At 44.8% G+C, this 14814-nt stretch overlaps 1 protein-coding gene across 6 annotated transcripts in view; it reads left to right on the top strand.

Moving 5' to 3' along the window:
- Nucleotides 1-14814, top strand: part of DDHD1 (DDHD domain containing 1) — a 62295-nt gene that overhangs the window by 34471 nt on the left and 13010 nt on the right. For all 6 annotated transcript variants that reach the window (XM_046942620.1, XM_046942619.1, XM_046942618.1 and 3 more), the window contains 2 exons: nt 4656-4762; nt 4903-5009. In XM_046942620.1, coding sequence (XP_046798576.1) covers nt 4656-4762; nt 4903-5009 — 214 coding nt within the window. The remainder of the gene's footprint in view (nt 1-4655; nt 4763-4902; nt 5010-14814) is intronic.

Raw genomic sequence — 14814 nt, 5'->3', positions numbered from 1 at the left:
GGACAGCCTTGCTGCAGTTTGTAAGCTGTGCCAGGTAGGGAGGCACTTGGTTTGGAGTACCTGAACTGAACCTCTGCAGTCTCCTCTCGAGGATCCTGTTGTCATAACCTAACATTTTAGGTTCTTTTGATCATGCAGAGCCCCATTAATCTTGAAAAGGATGAAGTATGAATCACGATTATGTTCACTTTGGTTGTCTCCTAGAATTTTCATCTTTCTTCTGAAGTAAAATGAATCTTCATATGTCCTAGAGCAGCACTCTGAATATCTTAAGGCCTGAGAGCAGATGAAGCCCTGAAGAACAGTGGCAGAGGACAACACGTGTTTTACAGGTGCTCTTTGAAGTCTGCCTTGAATAAAACTGGAATTTGCATTTCTAAAATGCAGCTGAGCTTTTGAAATTGGTGTCCCTTTTAATTCCTCTGGCTTCAGCAGAACTCAGTATTTATTGCTCATGTCCACCCCTCTCACTTTGACTTAGCAGGCGTAGCTTAAGCTACATGATGGATGCCCCATCCCTGCAGGCATTCAAGGCCAGGCTAGATGTGGCTCTGGGCAGCCTGGGCTGCTGGTTGGCGACCCTGCACATAGCAGGGGGTTGGAACTGGATGAGCACTGTGCTCCTTTTCAATCCAGGCCATCTGTGGTTCTATGTACCAGGTGTGCAACCCAAACAAGGCTTTAGTTTGTTTTGTTTCTGGGTTAGGAACAGAAAGAATAGAGAGCTGCTCTCGGTGAATCGCTGCATTTCTTATTCATCCAGGGTAAAGTGTAATGTTCTGAAGGTAAAGGTATTTTGGTTGATGAAGTTTTCAAGAAAGCAGAAATTCTATCTGTCTTATTTATTTTTCCTTCACCTCTTTATTGGGTTCATTCTTGCTTTTGTGGTGAAATGAAAATTGTGGAATGAACAGGAGAAGTTGATTCTTTTTTCTTAAGTGTGCTATATGTTCAGAAATCAATTCGGTGTTACTGCTCCTACTTCATGAGTGGTGTCATAGAATCATAGAATCACTTGGGTTGGAACAGACCTTAAAGATCATCAAGTTCCAACGCCCAAATAGGTGTATTCCCACTTTATAATAGGTGTATTATTCCCACTTTATAAATGAGTGCATGCATTTAGAGCACAAGGAGAGGAAGGAAGGCTGTTCAAGGTCGTCCTGTTCCTAGCCACTCACCCTACTGCTCTCCATCCTAAATCATAGAATCCTAGAATGGCCTGGGTTGCAAAGGAGCACAGTGCTCATCCCGTTCCAACCCCCTGCTATGTGCAGGGTCGCCAACCAGCAGCCCAGGCTGCCCAGAGCCACATCCAGCCTGGCCTTGAATGCCTGCAGGGATGGGGCATCCACAGCCTCCTTGGGCAACCTGTTCAGTGCGTCACCACCCTCTGGGGGAAAAACTTCCTCCTCATCTCCAACCTAAACCTCCCCTGTCTCAGCTAAATCAAGAGCTCAGGCAGAAGCTGACTGATGTAATGCCTCCTAAATCCAAGACCATTCCTCATGCTCGGCTGTGGATTGTCTGGCCAAAGAGCATCTGTAAAGATGATTTGGGAACAAATACAGTAGAATGTTCTGCCCTCCAGGTGTTTTGCTGTGTTACCAAGTATCAAGGTGATTTTATAAAGTCTGTGTACTAGATGAATCTTATTGTAGCTGGTTCCTTTTGTACCAGTTGTGTATGCTCTGCAGAAGTAAAATGAGTAGCGTAATGATTAAAAAAAATAAAATCAAAAGTAATAATTGTAAATATGTTAGTACATCTTTGGAATATACTTTCTTATGGAAGGATACCTACCTGTGTAAATATAGTGGTATTATTTCATTGCTTTAATCAGAAAGAGGCAGCCAAGTGTGTTTTATTTATGGGGAGTCTCAAAAGTATTTATTTTCAGGCCATTACTTCTTGCTTGCAACGTAGCAATATGTCACAGTGCTTTCCAAGGCATGCATTGCATCTGTGCTCAAGTGCATTTTCGCTTAGAAAAATCATCAATTCTGGCTGTTACTGTGTGCTGGGATGTATAGATTTAAGTAATTGTTGCTCTGGGGTCAATATTTCAGCTTCTGTTTGTATTGGAAAGGGGAATAATTCTCTGCCTGTTTAGATGAGGATTTATCACTTTGGTTAGTGTTAATTTCACAAGTGGCTGGAGAGACTTGCCAGCTAATAAAATAGCTAAAAACATTAGGTTTTTTTAAGCCAGAAGGCATTTAATTAAGGGAGAAAAAAAACTTAATAGCAAAGCAGAGATGCATTGATATAGCAGGTGCTTTGTGTATGAGCATAGCCATACTGCTTCGCAATTACACCACAGCTTTGATCAAAATTTGTCATACAGAACTGTTGATGAAAACCAGTGGGTGATGCCATGGAGTGCCATTCGCTGTGAATGAGGTGTGCTGCCCTGGGAATTGGCCTTCTAATGCGTCTTAATGCCTATGTGACTCTTGGTTGGTATCAGGAGATCAGTGTGACGCTGCTGCTATAAAAGAGTGGGGGATCTTTCTGGTTGCATTTGGCCAGTAACAGAGCTGGATTATCTCAAAGCATGTTCAGTTTTAGGCAAAAAATAACATACTTTTTTTGTAACTAAATGGTTTGTGATCTGCAAAACGCCAGTGACTGGTTTTGTAGCATTAACCAGCTCTTTAAGGTTAAGTGGCAGTGTAGTATAGCAAGCAGAGGAGCACACTTGGACATACACTGAGAAATGCATTTGCTGCACGCTTGGTCAGTGAAGTGGCAGTTATCAAAATCTGTTGAAGCAAAACTTCTATGTACTTTGCTGGAGTGTGTTTTGCAAGGCACGAGGAGGATGCATTGATTTTCCAACATGTCCAGGTGCTTCTGGGCAGCCACAGCTGATGTGGGGGTGACCCCCAGATGTGGATAAAAGTTGGAATTGTGCTTTGTGTTTGCAAAGTGTTGTAATTTTGTTTCCTGGCAGGGAGTTCCTGTTCAGCTCCTCCATGCCTTTCGTGTGCAAAATATATTCAAAAAGCTTTTGCAGCTCTAAGCAAGAAAAATGTTTGTCAACCCTAGCTGAAGGAGATCCTCTTGCCTTTCCCCACCTCAAGTGGGGGGGATGCTGTGCTGTATGTAAACCTTTGCCATCTTGTTGGACTACAGACCAGGAGATTAGAAGTGCAATCAAACCAGGCTTTGAAAATAGAGATGTTAATTAGTTGCATTTCTTGGCTCCTTGGTCATGCCATTGGTAACTGTTTTGAAACACTGTGTGTCAAAGGATGTTGCTTCCTTTCCCTTCCCCTTTCCCTTCCCCTTTCCCTTCCCCTTTCCCTTCCCCTTTCCCTTCCCCTTTCCCTTCCCCTTTCCCTTCCCCTTTCCTCCCCTTCCCCCCAGAAAAGCATCAGTACTGGAAAATATTTTGACAGTCCACTTCCATTGGAAATGTGGTGCATCATAGGCAGCTCAGTACCATATGAGCTGCCAATAGGAGTTGAAATTCAGCTCTGCATTTGTTCCTCTGGACACATCTGCCTTCAGCCTCCTTGCACAGCATAAATCCTGTTAGGGAGTTGGGTCTGCGCAGGGCAACAGCTACACTGGGAAATTAAGAGTGAATTTTGTCAACACTTCTTCCTTTTCATCTGTACTGTCACCTCCTGTGACAGTCTCACCGAAGAGCTTTGAGCACCTCCTGTCCTGGTGTGGCAGCCCCCTGCTGTGTACTGCTGGCTTTGTTTTGAAGAGCTAAAGCTGGACTTAATCTCAAGGCAGGAGTTTGACAGAGTTGTCTGTATGGGATCTCCATGTAGTGCTGACACTGCTTTGGTGCAGACAGTTTTGCTCATCCAACAGAGGAGCTTAAGTCATTACTGTCACAGGTGCTGGTGATGCAGGCTAAATGGTTGTGTTTGTATTAAGCAGAACAAGAGCACTCATACTCAAGGAAAGTATCTCAGCTGGGGAGGTTAAACTTCCCGAAGCACGTTTGGATTGGTAGAATTGCTGATGGGAGATGAATGTCACCGTGCATTTGCTCATAGCAATCATGAGAAGGAGGTTGGCTTTGAAAACAGAAAAAACCATGCAGGGCTTCAAAGCAAAACTCTGATGCTGTAACTGGGAAGCAGCTGCTGGAAGCTGCAAGTTAAAATGCTAATAATTCATCCTGTGTCTCACTCTGAGAACTCTTCAGCCTTCCATTCTGATATGCGAAGTTAACGTTCTGACTTGTCAAGCACTGTTTTTATTAGTTTTCTTTGTGTTTAAAAGCACTGCGTTGTCATCCTTAGTGATGTAAACGGTTGATTTCAGGGGGCTTGGGATTCCAAGACAGTAAAATAGTTAGTTTTCAGATCACGTGCTGCTCAAACCAACCGGAGTTAACAGATGTCTTTCAGCTGAACTCGGATGGTTTGGATCAGGCTCAAAGTGAAATACACAAAGAGCTCTGAAGCTCTTTGGGGAATGCAGTGCACACAGTTTTTCACTATATGAGGATTTAAGCACTTCTTAACAAAACTGAGAGGTGAAGTAATCAGCCATGTTGGTAAGCATACATTGACATACTTTATAGGTAGTAACGAGAGAAATGCATTGCACCTGGATGCACTGACATTATTGATGGGAGCACCGATAGCAGCCCTAACAGGAACACATTCTCTCTGTTTTTTTCCAAGGATGCGAGATACTGCAAGAAAAATAGAAGAAAAGTATTTTTCCAATCTTGCAACACACGTTGAATTTCTTCCAGTTGAATGGAGGTCAAAACTTACCCTCGACGGAGGTACATTGTTTGATTCTTTGGTTGTTCAGTAACTGCAGTCTGCAAAACTGTCCCCAGAAGTTTCATGCTGTATTCATTGCATGTGCCTTGTTTGGACTGTATTGTTCTCCTGTGTGTAACTGAAGTCTCTTTTCTTTCAGACACCGTGGACTCCATTACTCCAGACAAAGTACGGGGTTTAAGGGACATGCTGAACAGCAGTGCCATGGATATCATGTATTACACAAGTCCTCTTTATAGAGATGAAGTAAGTGGGTCTTATTTGAATTTTACTAGAGCAGGGCAGAGATGCTGAAACAAACTGCATTTCGGATTGTTAGCAAAGTTTCCTTCTGAGACCCTGAACTGAACCAAGTCTTGCTAAAGGAGCAGGAACTTAAATGCATTTTATTTAGATTAAACAAAGTGAGGTGTCAGTGCCACAGCAAGTGGCATTGCCTTTGTCATGTCCTGCTAGTCCTCACCTCTCCTATCAGTGAGTACATGCAGCATGCCAGGGTCAGGGATTCCCGTTGTCGAGTTGTGGTTATGTATCCATCGCATGGATTTGACAGCATTCATCCTAGGATTTGAAAGAGGAACAGCCAGGCTTCTATGCCAGATGGGCAATAGAAGTGTGCCTTTTGGTATTCTGCAGTAGAAAATAAGAAATATTAATGTGTGTACAAGCATATAATACATGAGGGTGGTATTTAATATCATTGAGAAGTAATCAGCTTTAGAATCTCTTGAAAGACATTTTACCTCTGAAAGAGCAGGGATTCTGGGTTCTCCCTTTGTCCTGTCAGTGAATGTGTGAAGTGTCTGGAAAACATCCAGCAGGAGGATCCTCATCCCTGCTGTTCAGGGGCTCTTAAGTTTGGTCTGTATTTTAGAGAAGTGAAATGAAAAGCTGAAGTTTGCACTTCAAGTAATCAAAATACAGAGTTTTAATGGAGGAAAAGTAGAAGATCAACAATTATAATCAGTGTGGTTTTAGAGCAGAAACGATTGTCTAAAATGGGTCTTTATCAGCAGATTAGAAACAGAAGGGTTTTTCACAGCTTTTTCATGCATCTGTATACTCTGAGCTAAAGAACTCCTTGAAGGTGAGATCTTTCTTCCCTCTTTACAAAATCCCTGGACACGTGCCATTTCAATTCTGTCAAATCTAAAGTCAGATGGGCCAGCAGCATCTTTAAACAAACCAGTTTTAATGGAGATGTAACTTGCCTTGCAAGAAAGGCAGGACCCCACTCAGTCACCTGTTTGTTGGTGACTATATCCTGGAAGTTGCTGTCTTGTGGGCCTAAAGAGACGTGGCAAGACATGCTTTAGTCTGATGTAGCGTGGCGCCATCCAATGGAAAAGCCTTGAAGGTAAAAAAGTACCCCAGTGGTAAAGTGTCCCAAGAGCATCCTTTGTCACACATCCTGGAAGAGCCCTGTGGGGATGTTTTATGATTAGTTTCTATAGGAATTCTAGCTTTTCCTATATTGACTGCATGGTAAATGAAGTAATGCTAATCTTTTTGCAGCTTTCATGCTCACCCTGCATGCTTTCACTGGAGGTGAGAGGTGGAAGGATACTTTCAAAGCTTGAGGCTTTGATGCTGCCTTTCATTAAAATTTGATATGTCAACAGTCTGAAGTACTTAAACATAATTACCAAACCTAAAACTCCTAGTCATACTGATTGTCCCTATAGCAGCCGTGGCTGTGAAATTGCTGTGAGCCATTTAAGCTTCCAGTGCTAGGAATAAGTGTACTGAGAGCTGTGCTCACGTTGCTCAGTAATGCAAAGTTTATTGTTCGGGGCTCCTGGGTTCTCAGCTGAGTATCAGGTTTCTTTGTTGTGGAACTGAGAGCAGCATGAGCTGCTGCAGCAAGAGAAGAAAACTTCTCTGGCAGCTCAAAAATAGATCTTTGAAGTGCATTAGAGGCTCGGCATGTCTGTGGATGTCTTTTGGGAGGTGGATTAGCTAGCAAAGGTTAGGTATGCAGGCCAGCAGTGCATGAAAAATTGAATTTGTTGCTCAATAGAGATGTAGTTTTACAGGTATATCACATCCCTGAGGTGTGAGAATTGGCAGATACAGTGAGTGTGCTGTGGCTGTGCTTATATCTGATTACAAAAGTTGTTTTCTTCACTTAATCAAGTGAATTTTCCTGAAATGTTTACAACAATGCACACAAGATTGGCATTCCCCTGCCTTATTCAGACTGCACCAATAAATCTTACACCTATCTCAAAGCAACGTTGGACAGTTTGAATTGCAAGTATTTGTCCAAAAGAAAAAGAGAAACAAGAAAGCAATCTTACAGGTGTAACGTTAAAATCTTGAAGAACAGGTTCCTGAAATTAATGCCTGGGATGCAGGTTTGCTGCTTCACTCAGCTGTTCCTGTTCTGACCCTGAGGTGCCAGGGATGCGGCTTCTGGACTGATGCTATTCATTTCACTTGGAGCTGTGTGAGCTTCCACTCAATACATAGTTATGTTCATCTTTTCACCTTTTATTTTGCCTTGAGCTACAGAAAGGAGGCTTGTATTTTTTTAGATACTCCTCCTCATCCCATTTCCTTTCCTGTGCACAGATTGAACACTGTATTACCAAGCTGAGCAGTCCTCTGGAAAACCAGCAGGTTTTTTTTTTTTTTTTCCCAATGTTCACTGTTCACTTTGTTCCAAGTACTCATTCCAGCTGAGAAGAGAGCCTTGTCTTCAAGCATTCACATGGTCACATGCCGCTCAGAATTAGTATTCCTGCTCACCACTTCACAATGCCAACCCACTTCTTTGTGTACTCTTGGCACTCCTGAAGCTTCCCATCCAGAAATCTTAGAATCACAGAACCATAGAATGGCCTGGGTTGCAAAGGAGCACAGTGCTCATCCCGTTCCAACCCCCTGCTATGTGCAGGGTCGCCAACCAGCAGCCCAGGCTGCCCAGAGCCACATCCAGCCTGGCCTTGAATGCCTGCAGGGATGGGGCATCCACAGCCTCCTTGGGCAACCTGTTCAGTGCGTCACCACCCTCTGGGGGAATCTTGAAAGAAGTGAATGAAACTTTGCTATGTCCCAAGAAATAAATTGAACAATACAGTGAGTTCACCCAGGAGAAGAATAAAAGCTGTTATCCACCTGACAGTACTTAAAAATACTTTGCTATTAATTTTATTTCTAATTCAAAGGACTTTTCCCACATCTGGAAGTAATGTAGCCATTGCTTTAAATCTTCTGACCACTCTTTAAACATCTTAGTAAGGGATGTTCAAGTGGATAAGTGTTGAAGGAGGAAAAGGAGAAGCCTTGTTTTATTGGCTTTCAGCTGAGATAGCAGTCAGCTGCTGCAGATGCAGCTGGATTGCTCAGCGAAGCGTTATGGGATCCTGGCAGGTAACCCCCTCTGATTGCAGGTATCATTTTCTCCTGCTACACGGTAGCAGAATATCCCAAAGGTGCCTCTTACTCGTGATGTGCAACGTGATACCAGCCAGGTATCAATAATTCAGCAAGCATCTCGGGCAGCCTGGGCTCAGAGCTCAGGGTTGGAGGATGTTTGCAGCCCACGGATTCAGCTGTGGCGTTTGTGTGAGCTGAGCGCGGTGCTGTGCAGCTCCTCATCTATACTGAGGTCCCTGAGTAAAACAGGGTCCCTGTTCAAACATTACACAGATGCCAACTTACTGCTTTTCTTTGTATTTTGATGCATGCCTGCCTACCTTGAAATGAACAACTTCACACTGATCCTAGTCTTGCTGGTGCAAGACTTTGTTTCACATCCACGCCACTGTAGCTTCGTATTGCTTTAATAATAAATGATTCTGGCAGAGATTGGGAAGCCTAATTGACACGTTGTGAATTCAGCATTGTCAACCTTCGTTATATTGTTAATTGCTTATTTTACTGGTCTTCAGTGTGCTTACTTCCAGCCTAATTGTAGTTCTGTAAATTATTGATATGCATCATGGCAGAAAGTGCCTTTTGTACAGGCTGAATATTATTTCCACCCATCTTTGGATGGCATTCAGACAGTGCAGCAGTCTCAGAAGCTCAGTTGATGTTTATGGGATGCTTCCGCCACAGCTGTAGTGCAGGAAGGGCAGCAGGTGCTGCATTTCTCACCAGCTGAGGGCAGAGGGAACGAAGGCTCTGGGACACGGTGGCTGCAGGCTTGGTGTTGGAGGAGCCTGGCTGGCTGCGTCGTGCAGCCGACATAGCATGGCTCCACTTTGAAATGGCTTGATAGTCTGCTATCTTGCTTAATTCATTTGATTGTCAACTCTATAAAGTGGTTACTGGGTTTGCTTTCTGTGCAGTTTTGAATACTGTGACTTGGATACATGTATTAAAATCAAGGCATTCACATCTGTGAACCTTGGAGCTTGTATTCGTTCTTACAACAGGTTTCATCCCTCTGACACAGGGTTTGGCAAAGAAATGTGCTGCTTTCAGCAATAGAAGGAAGTTGTTTCTATGTCTTTCGAAAGGAGAAGGGTGTGAAGCAGGAAATCTTTAACTGAGACTGTTTGAACACTGTGCTTATTCTGTTGAACCTAACAGGAAACTGCCTGCCAGTGCTTTCGTGGCTTGCTTAATTCATTTGATTGTCAACTCTATAAAGTGGTCACTGGATTTGCTTTCTGTGCAATCTTGAATAGTGTGACTTGGATACGAATGGCTTAGGCTCAGCTTCTCAACCAAAAAGGGGGTACTGAGGGAGATGTTGAGCTGTGGGCAGATCTGTGCTTCCTTTTTGTGTAAAATGATTAATAGGTGAAGCCATTCCTTCCTGTTCATACCATGAAGTCTCATTCTGGCCTCTCATCTGTTGTTGTGACACTCTACTGGCACCTGTCCATCAGGTTATATGACAGCTTTGTATTTGGGAGAGTCAGCAGCCTCCCCACGTCATGTGCTGCCATGTTCTCCTGGTTCGTGGGAAGCAAACTCCTTCTCTGTGCTTTTATCATAGAATCCTAGAATGGCCTGGGTTGCAAAGGAGCACAGTGCTCATCCAGTTCCAACCCCCTGCTGTGTGCAGGGTCACCAAGCAGCAGATTAGGCTGCCCAGAGATGTATCAGTCTGTCCTTGAGCCGCAGGTCTTTGTTGGCTGTTAAGGACCTTATTCTACCTCCGGTTGGCCTGAGCACTTTCTTATTGCCTGCTTGTTGAACAGATTTATGCTTCTGAAGTTCTCCTGACACTTGGAGGGAGCTGCTGACAAAACTCGGTTCCACAGATCTCTTTCACATTCTTTTCCCATGAAGCCTACAAAAACATTCCTGCTGTTGAAGCTGGAGGGGTGCAGAGGTCGGGTTTCCTGCACTCCCTTTTGATACGTAGCTATCCTTCAAGTTTTTTCCTCTTGGGCTTCAAGCTGTTCATGTGAGAAGACTGTCCAGTGGTGAGCTCCTATGGAGAGGCCAGAGAAAGGCCCTGGAAAGTTACAAGGGGAGGTTATTGGAGCTGGCTGCTGCCAAAAGAGGACCGTCGGCAGAGCCCAAGAGAAGAGCAGCTTTTTTTGTTGTCTTTGACAGATCAAAGAGTTTGAGATCAGAGAGCTGGATGCAGTTTTCAGCTGCAAACAAGTCACTGAAGTTTTGAGTAGCGGCCGTGCAATGTACTGTCACTTCTGTACTCAGGGTGCCAGCGGGAGTTTTGTCCTCTTGGAAGAACTCATTTCTTCTGTATTGCGGGAAAGTATTATTTCCTATCCTGAAAAGCCAGCTTTTGCCCCAGCAACCAGCCTACTAGGATGTGCAGGATCCTGCCTGGAGCTCCTTGGTGTGGACCAGGAGGTGTTTGTCTGCCTTGTGCACAGCCAGTTTCCTTCTGCATTGCAAGAAACAAGAGTGCTCATCTATGCTTGAGTCTCACAGGGCTTCTTTCCATTAAAAGAGGAATGAACAGCTGTTTCAGATGTCAGTGCCTGTGATTTAGAGGCTTATTATTTTCCAGCTCAGCACAGGATGCAGTTAATACCCTTCACATAGGAGCTTCAGTCGAGACAGACAGAAGCTCTGGGTATTTCACTGCTTCCAGTTACCTACTCCCCTTCATCTTTCAACAGTCCAGGCTTACCCAGGTACCCAACAGCTAATTAGAGACATGATCCTTCTGCCTGTGTAGTCAACTTCTTCATAGAATCATTAAGGCTGGAAAAGGCCTCTGAGATCCCCTAACCCACCTCACCGTGCCCCCTGCCCACGTCCCTCAGTGCCACATCTCCAGGGATGGTGACCCCCCCACCACTCCTGTGCAGCTGTGCCAGCACCCCACCATTCTTGTTTCTAATATCCAACCCAAACCTTCCCTGGAGCAACTTAAGGCCATCTCCTCTCATCCTAAAGTTGTTACACTGGAGATGAGAGCAGTGCTTCTCCTCTGGCAGAGCCGCTGTCCCTTATTCATAAAGCATACACCCTTGCCACCTGGACTCCTCAGTGGTTGGATGGGCTGCTGTTTTTCTGCATGCTGGAGGCAGTGTGGCAGACAGGCATGTAATGGCAGAGCAGACGGGATTTATGGTCAGATCGGAGCAGGCCCATGGTCCATTCCTATGCCTTGATTGTCAGTCTTGGTTTGCCTTCCCCTCAGACTGCAGGACTGTCACTCTGGCTCTCCGCATGTGTGCAGGAAGATTCCTTGCTGGGCTTTTATATAGGCTTGTGAAGGGCATAGAGCATTTAACCTCAATCTGTCAGAATCAAAAACGATGACATCTGAGCAACTTGATCCCGTGGGCTTCAGTTTCCTACATGGGAGATGCACTGGCAAAAGTTTAGCTGATAAAGGAAGCTCCAGGCAACGGGATTGACTTCTCATGGAGCAAAAAGAGAATAGCTCCCCAAGAGCTGCCCTGTGGGTAGCAGCGTGCTGCATCTGCTCAGCCCCCATGGCATTTTTCTTCCTTCGCCCTGCTTTGCTGAAATCTTTGACTGCTGGCAATCAAGACTCTCGCTTGCCCTTAGGGACCAGAATGAAACATGTAGGAAATGCATCCATGGCTCGGACACTGCCCAGTCAGACTGGCAAAGGCTGTGTCTTGGTGTCTTTACTTTTGCATCTCTGAAAATGTAGTAGTGCATGTTGGCTCTCTATTCAGTCTGAGGACTGCAGGCTGCTTAGTGTGCCTGGTTATGACTTGCTATAAAGTCTTTGAAACTTGACTGCATTAAGGGCTCCAGGCATTGTAAAGCCTGCTTTATTTGTATCTTATGCATGAGTGTTAGTGGTACAACTGCATGCTTCATAGCGTTTTAATCCTGCACCAGTCTTTTGCACTGAAATAATTGATCTGCTTACTGTGCTCAGGATTTATTTCTCCCAAAATCAGAACGGGGAGAAAGGGCTTTCCTAGGAAAGAAAACAGGAATTTTGGAAGATTTTCAGTGCTTTTCTTTCAAAGGTTGCTGCATCCTCAGACTGATGCAGTCAAAGGGTCAGCTGGGGTGCAGGGATTTGATGTGGCTGTTGCTGAAGGATTAGGAAGTGTTCCTTTTGCTGCAGTGATTCAGCGGGTTCCATAGGCTGACTGCTTTCCACTGGTCCCTCCTGGAGCAGCTGAGCAGAGCAGGCAGTGGATTAGCCATCAGAGCAGCAAACAAGGTTTGTGGGAGCAGCTGCACAAAAATATTGACTCAGTGCTGCCTTTTGTGGGGGTATTTGAGCTTGTTTAGTCTGTGAGAAGCTTTTAGGAGACGGTGATAACGCATTGGGCAAGCACTCAAGGAAACTCAAACCTTTTTGTGGGTCAAGCCCTACCCAAAGCCCTGGGGAGCAGCTGCCAAAGAACAGCACAGGAGAAATGGCTCTTTGTCAGTGATTAAGGTGGAAATTGGGAGGGAGGAGGCAAGAGGGGGTGTGGGAACAGAGAAATAAGTCAGTTCGTGCTTGCATTCCACTATTTGTGTGGATGCCCCATCCCTGCAGGCATTCAAGGCCAGGCTGGATGTGGCTCTGGGCAGCCTGGGCTGCTGGTTGGCGACCCTGCACATAGCAGGGGGTTGGAACTGGATGAGCACTGTGCTCCTTTGCAACCCAGACCATTCTGTGATTCATTCTATGAACCAGTGATTTACAAAGCATGTGTGCCAGATATCTAGTCAAATTAAATACTCATACTCTGGTTAGCAACTATAAAGCTATTTGGAAAGCCACAGTTTCCTAGACCATGTTTTTGTCTAACTCCTTAATAACAGCAAGTTTCTAAGGACTTGGACACTTGTAAAGAAGACTGGACATAGCATCCTACCTGGGTTTTGCAGGAATATGCTGTCTTACACCCCAAAGCAGCAAGAGAATATAAGCTTATAATGAAACGTGACAGTGCCAGAAGATTACTTTCCCATTCTGTGCCTGTGAGCTGTGGGCAGACTGATGCAATGTTCTTCCTGGAAGGAATCTGCTTTTCCAGGGAAATAGGGAGTTGGGGTACAGAACTGTTGAGCAAGGTGGGCAGTGCTCTGGGAGCACTTAAGGACGTAGCTGAGATGTTGTGCACCGTATTTTTAACGTTCCATCAGAAATAAAAGAAGTTGTGCATGTTGAGATATATTATTCAGGAGTTTCAGAATTGGCTTGTTTAGGATTTTTAAAACAAGGTGGCATTACTCTTTTCCCCTTTGTATAGATAGAGTGCTTGGGAGCCATGGTGAGTCTGGCACTGGAACATGGCTCTTGTGGGGAGTGACTGAGGCAGCTGGGGTGGGTCGGTTTGGTGAAAAGGAGACCCAGAGGAGACCTCAGCACTCTGTACAACTCCCCAACAGGAGGTGGTGATGAGGTGGGGGTCAGCCTCTTCTTCCAGATAACAGTGACAGGACAAGAGGCGATGGCCTCAAGTCATGCCAGGGGAGGGTCAGATTGGATATGAGGAAAAAATTATTCTCAGAAAGAGTGGTGATGCAGTGGCACAGCTGCCCATGGGGTGGTAGAGTCCCTGGAGGTGTTCCAGAGCCATGGAGATGTGGTACTAAGGGATGTGGTTGGTGGGCATGTGGGAATGGGTTGGAGTTGAGCTTGGGGATCTCAGAGGTCTTTTCCAACCTGAATGGTTCTATGATTCTATGCTGCCTGCGCTGAAACCAGGAGCCAGTGCTCCATCCAGAGCATCCACTGTGTGTCTGGGGTCCTGGGCTGCCTGCTGAGGGCCCTGAGGGCAGGACATAGTGCTGTCTCCTTGGGGGTACCTGGAAGCCAGCCTGGAAACTGCAGGAGAGCAGCATTCCCTTTTTTCCCTGAGCGCTTGGCGATAGTCCTGGAACACTTTGATTTCAACAGATCTCTGTTATTTTGTTCTGGATAGTAATCAAAACCTTTTTTAATGGAGAAAGTGCCAACCAGCCGAAGCTAGTCCTGATTGCTATTTTCAGCCCTTGCTGAAAATCTCTGCCTGTTTGTTCATGTGTGAATGCATTGCCCAACGTGTGCACAGTGCCAAGTGCAATAGGCAGCATCACAACAAAAAGCCTGGAAAATGGGAATGTTGATGCTTATTTCCCTGAGCTGTTGCAAGGCTTTGTTAATCATTTCACAGTGCTTTGAGGCGTAGGGCTTGGGTGGTTTCTATCTCAGCAAAATGTGTATCAAACACTGACAGTGCTAGCATCATTCATATTTATATTCACCAGTGATTCAGGCACTTGAAAAATCATGTCCAAATTACACGTTCTATAGCTTTAATTTCCTGTTGTTAACAAGGGAATGATTTGCAATTTCATGTTTGTCCTCCTCTACACAGCCTGCAAGCATTGCTCAGTTACCGTGTTGAGCATCACAAGCAAAGCTGCTTTCTTTTTGTATTGTCTGTTTCCAAATCTTCTGTCTTTTAATGTTGCTCTCTAAAAAAGTTATTTTAGTGAATCTTCATGTTTTTATGTACGTGTACACTACGGTAGGTCTTGAAGCAGATAAACCTCTGGGAGCTTCAATTAGGACCAGCATAGGGCCAATATGTATTTATTATGGTAGCATCATAGGATTAGCTTGTGATGACTGAGAACTATGTTGCATTACTAATTTTTTCCCCAAATCTCTTGGTAATCTATAGCCAGAAAACATTTTCGT

This window comes from Gallus gallus, chromosome 5, assembly GCF_016699485.2.
Source record: "Gallus gallus isolate bGalGal1 chromosome 5, bGalGal1.mat.broiler.GRCg7b, whole genome shotgun sequence".
Lineage (NCBI taxonomy): Eukaryota > Metazoa > Chordata > Aves > Galliformes > Phasianidae > Gallus > Gallus gallus.
This window is presented reverse-complemented; position numbering and strand designations above follow the sequence as displayed.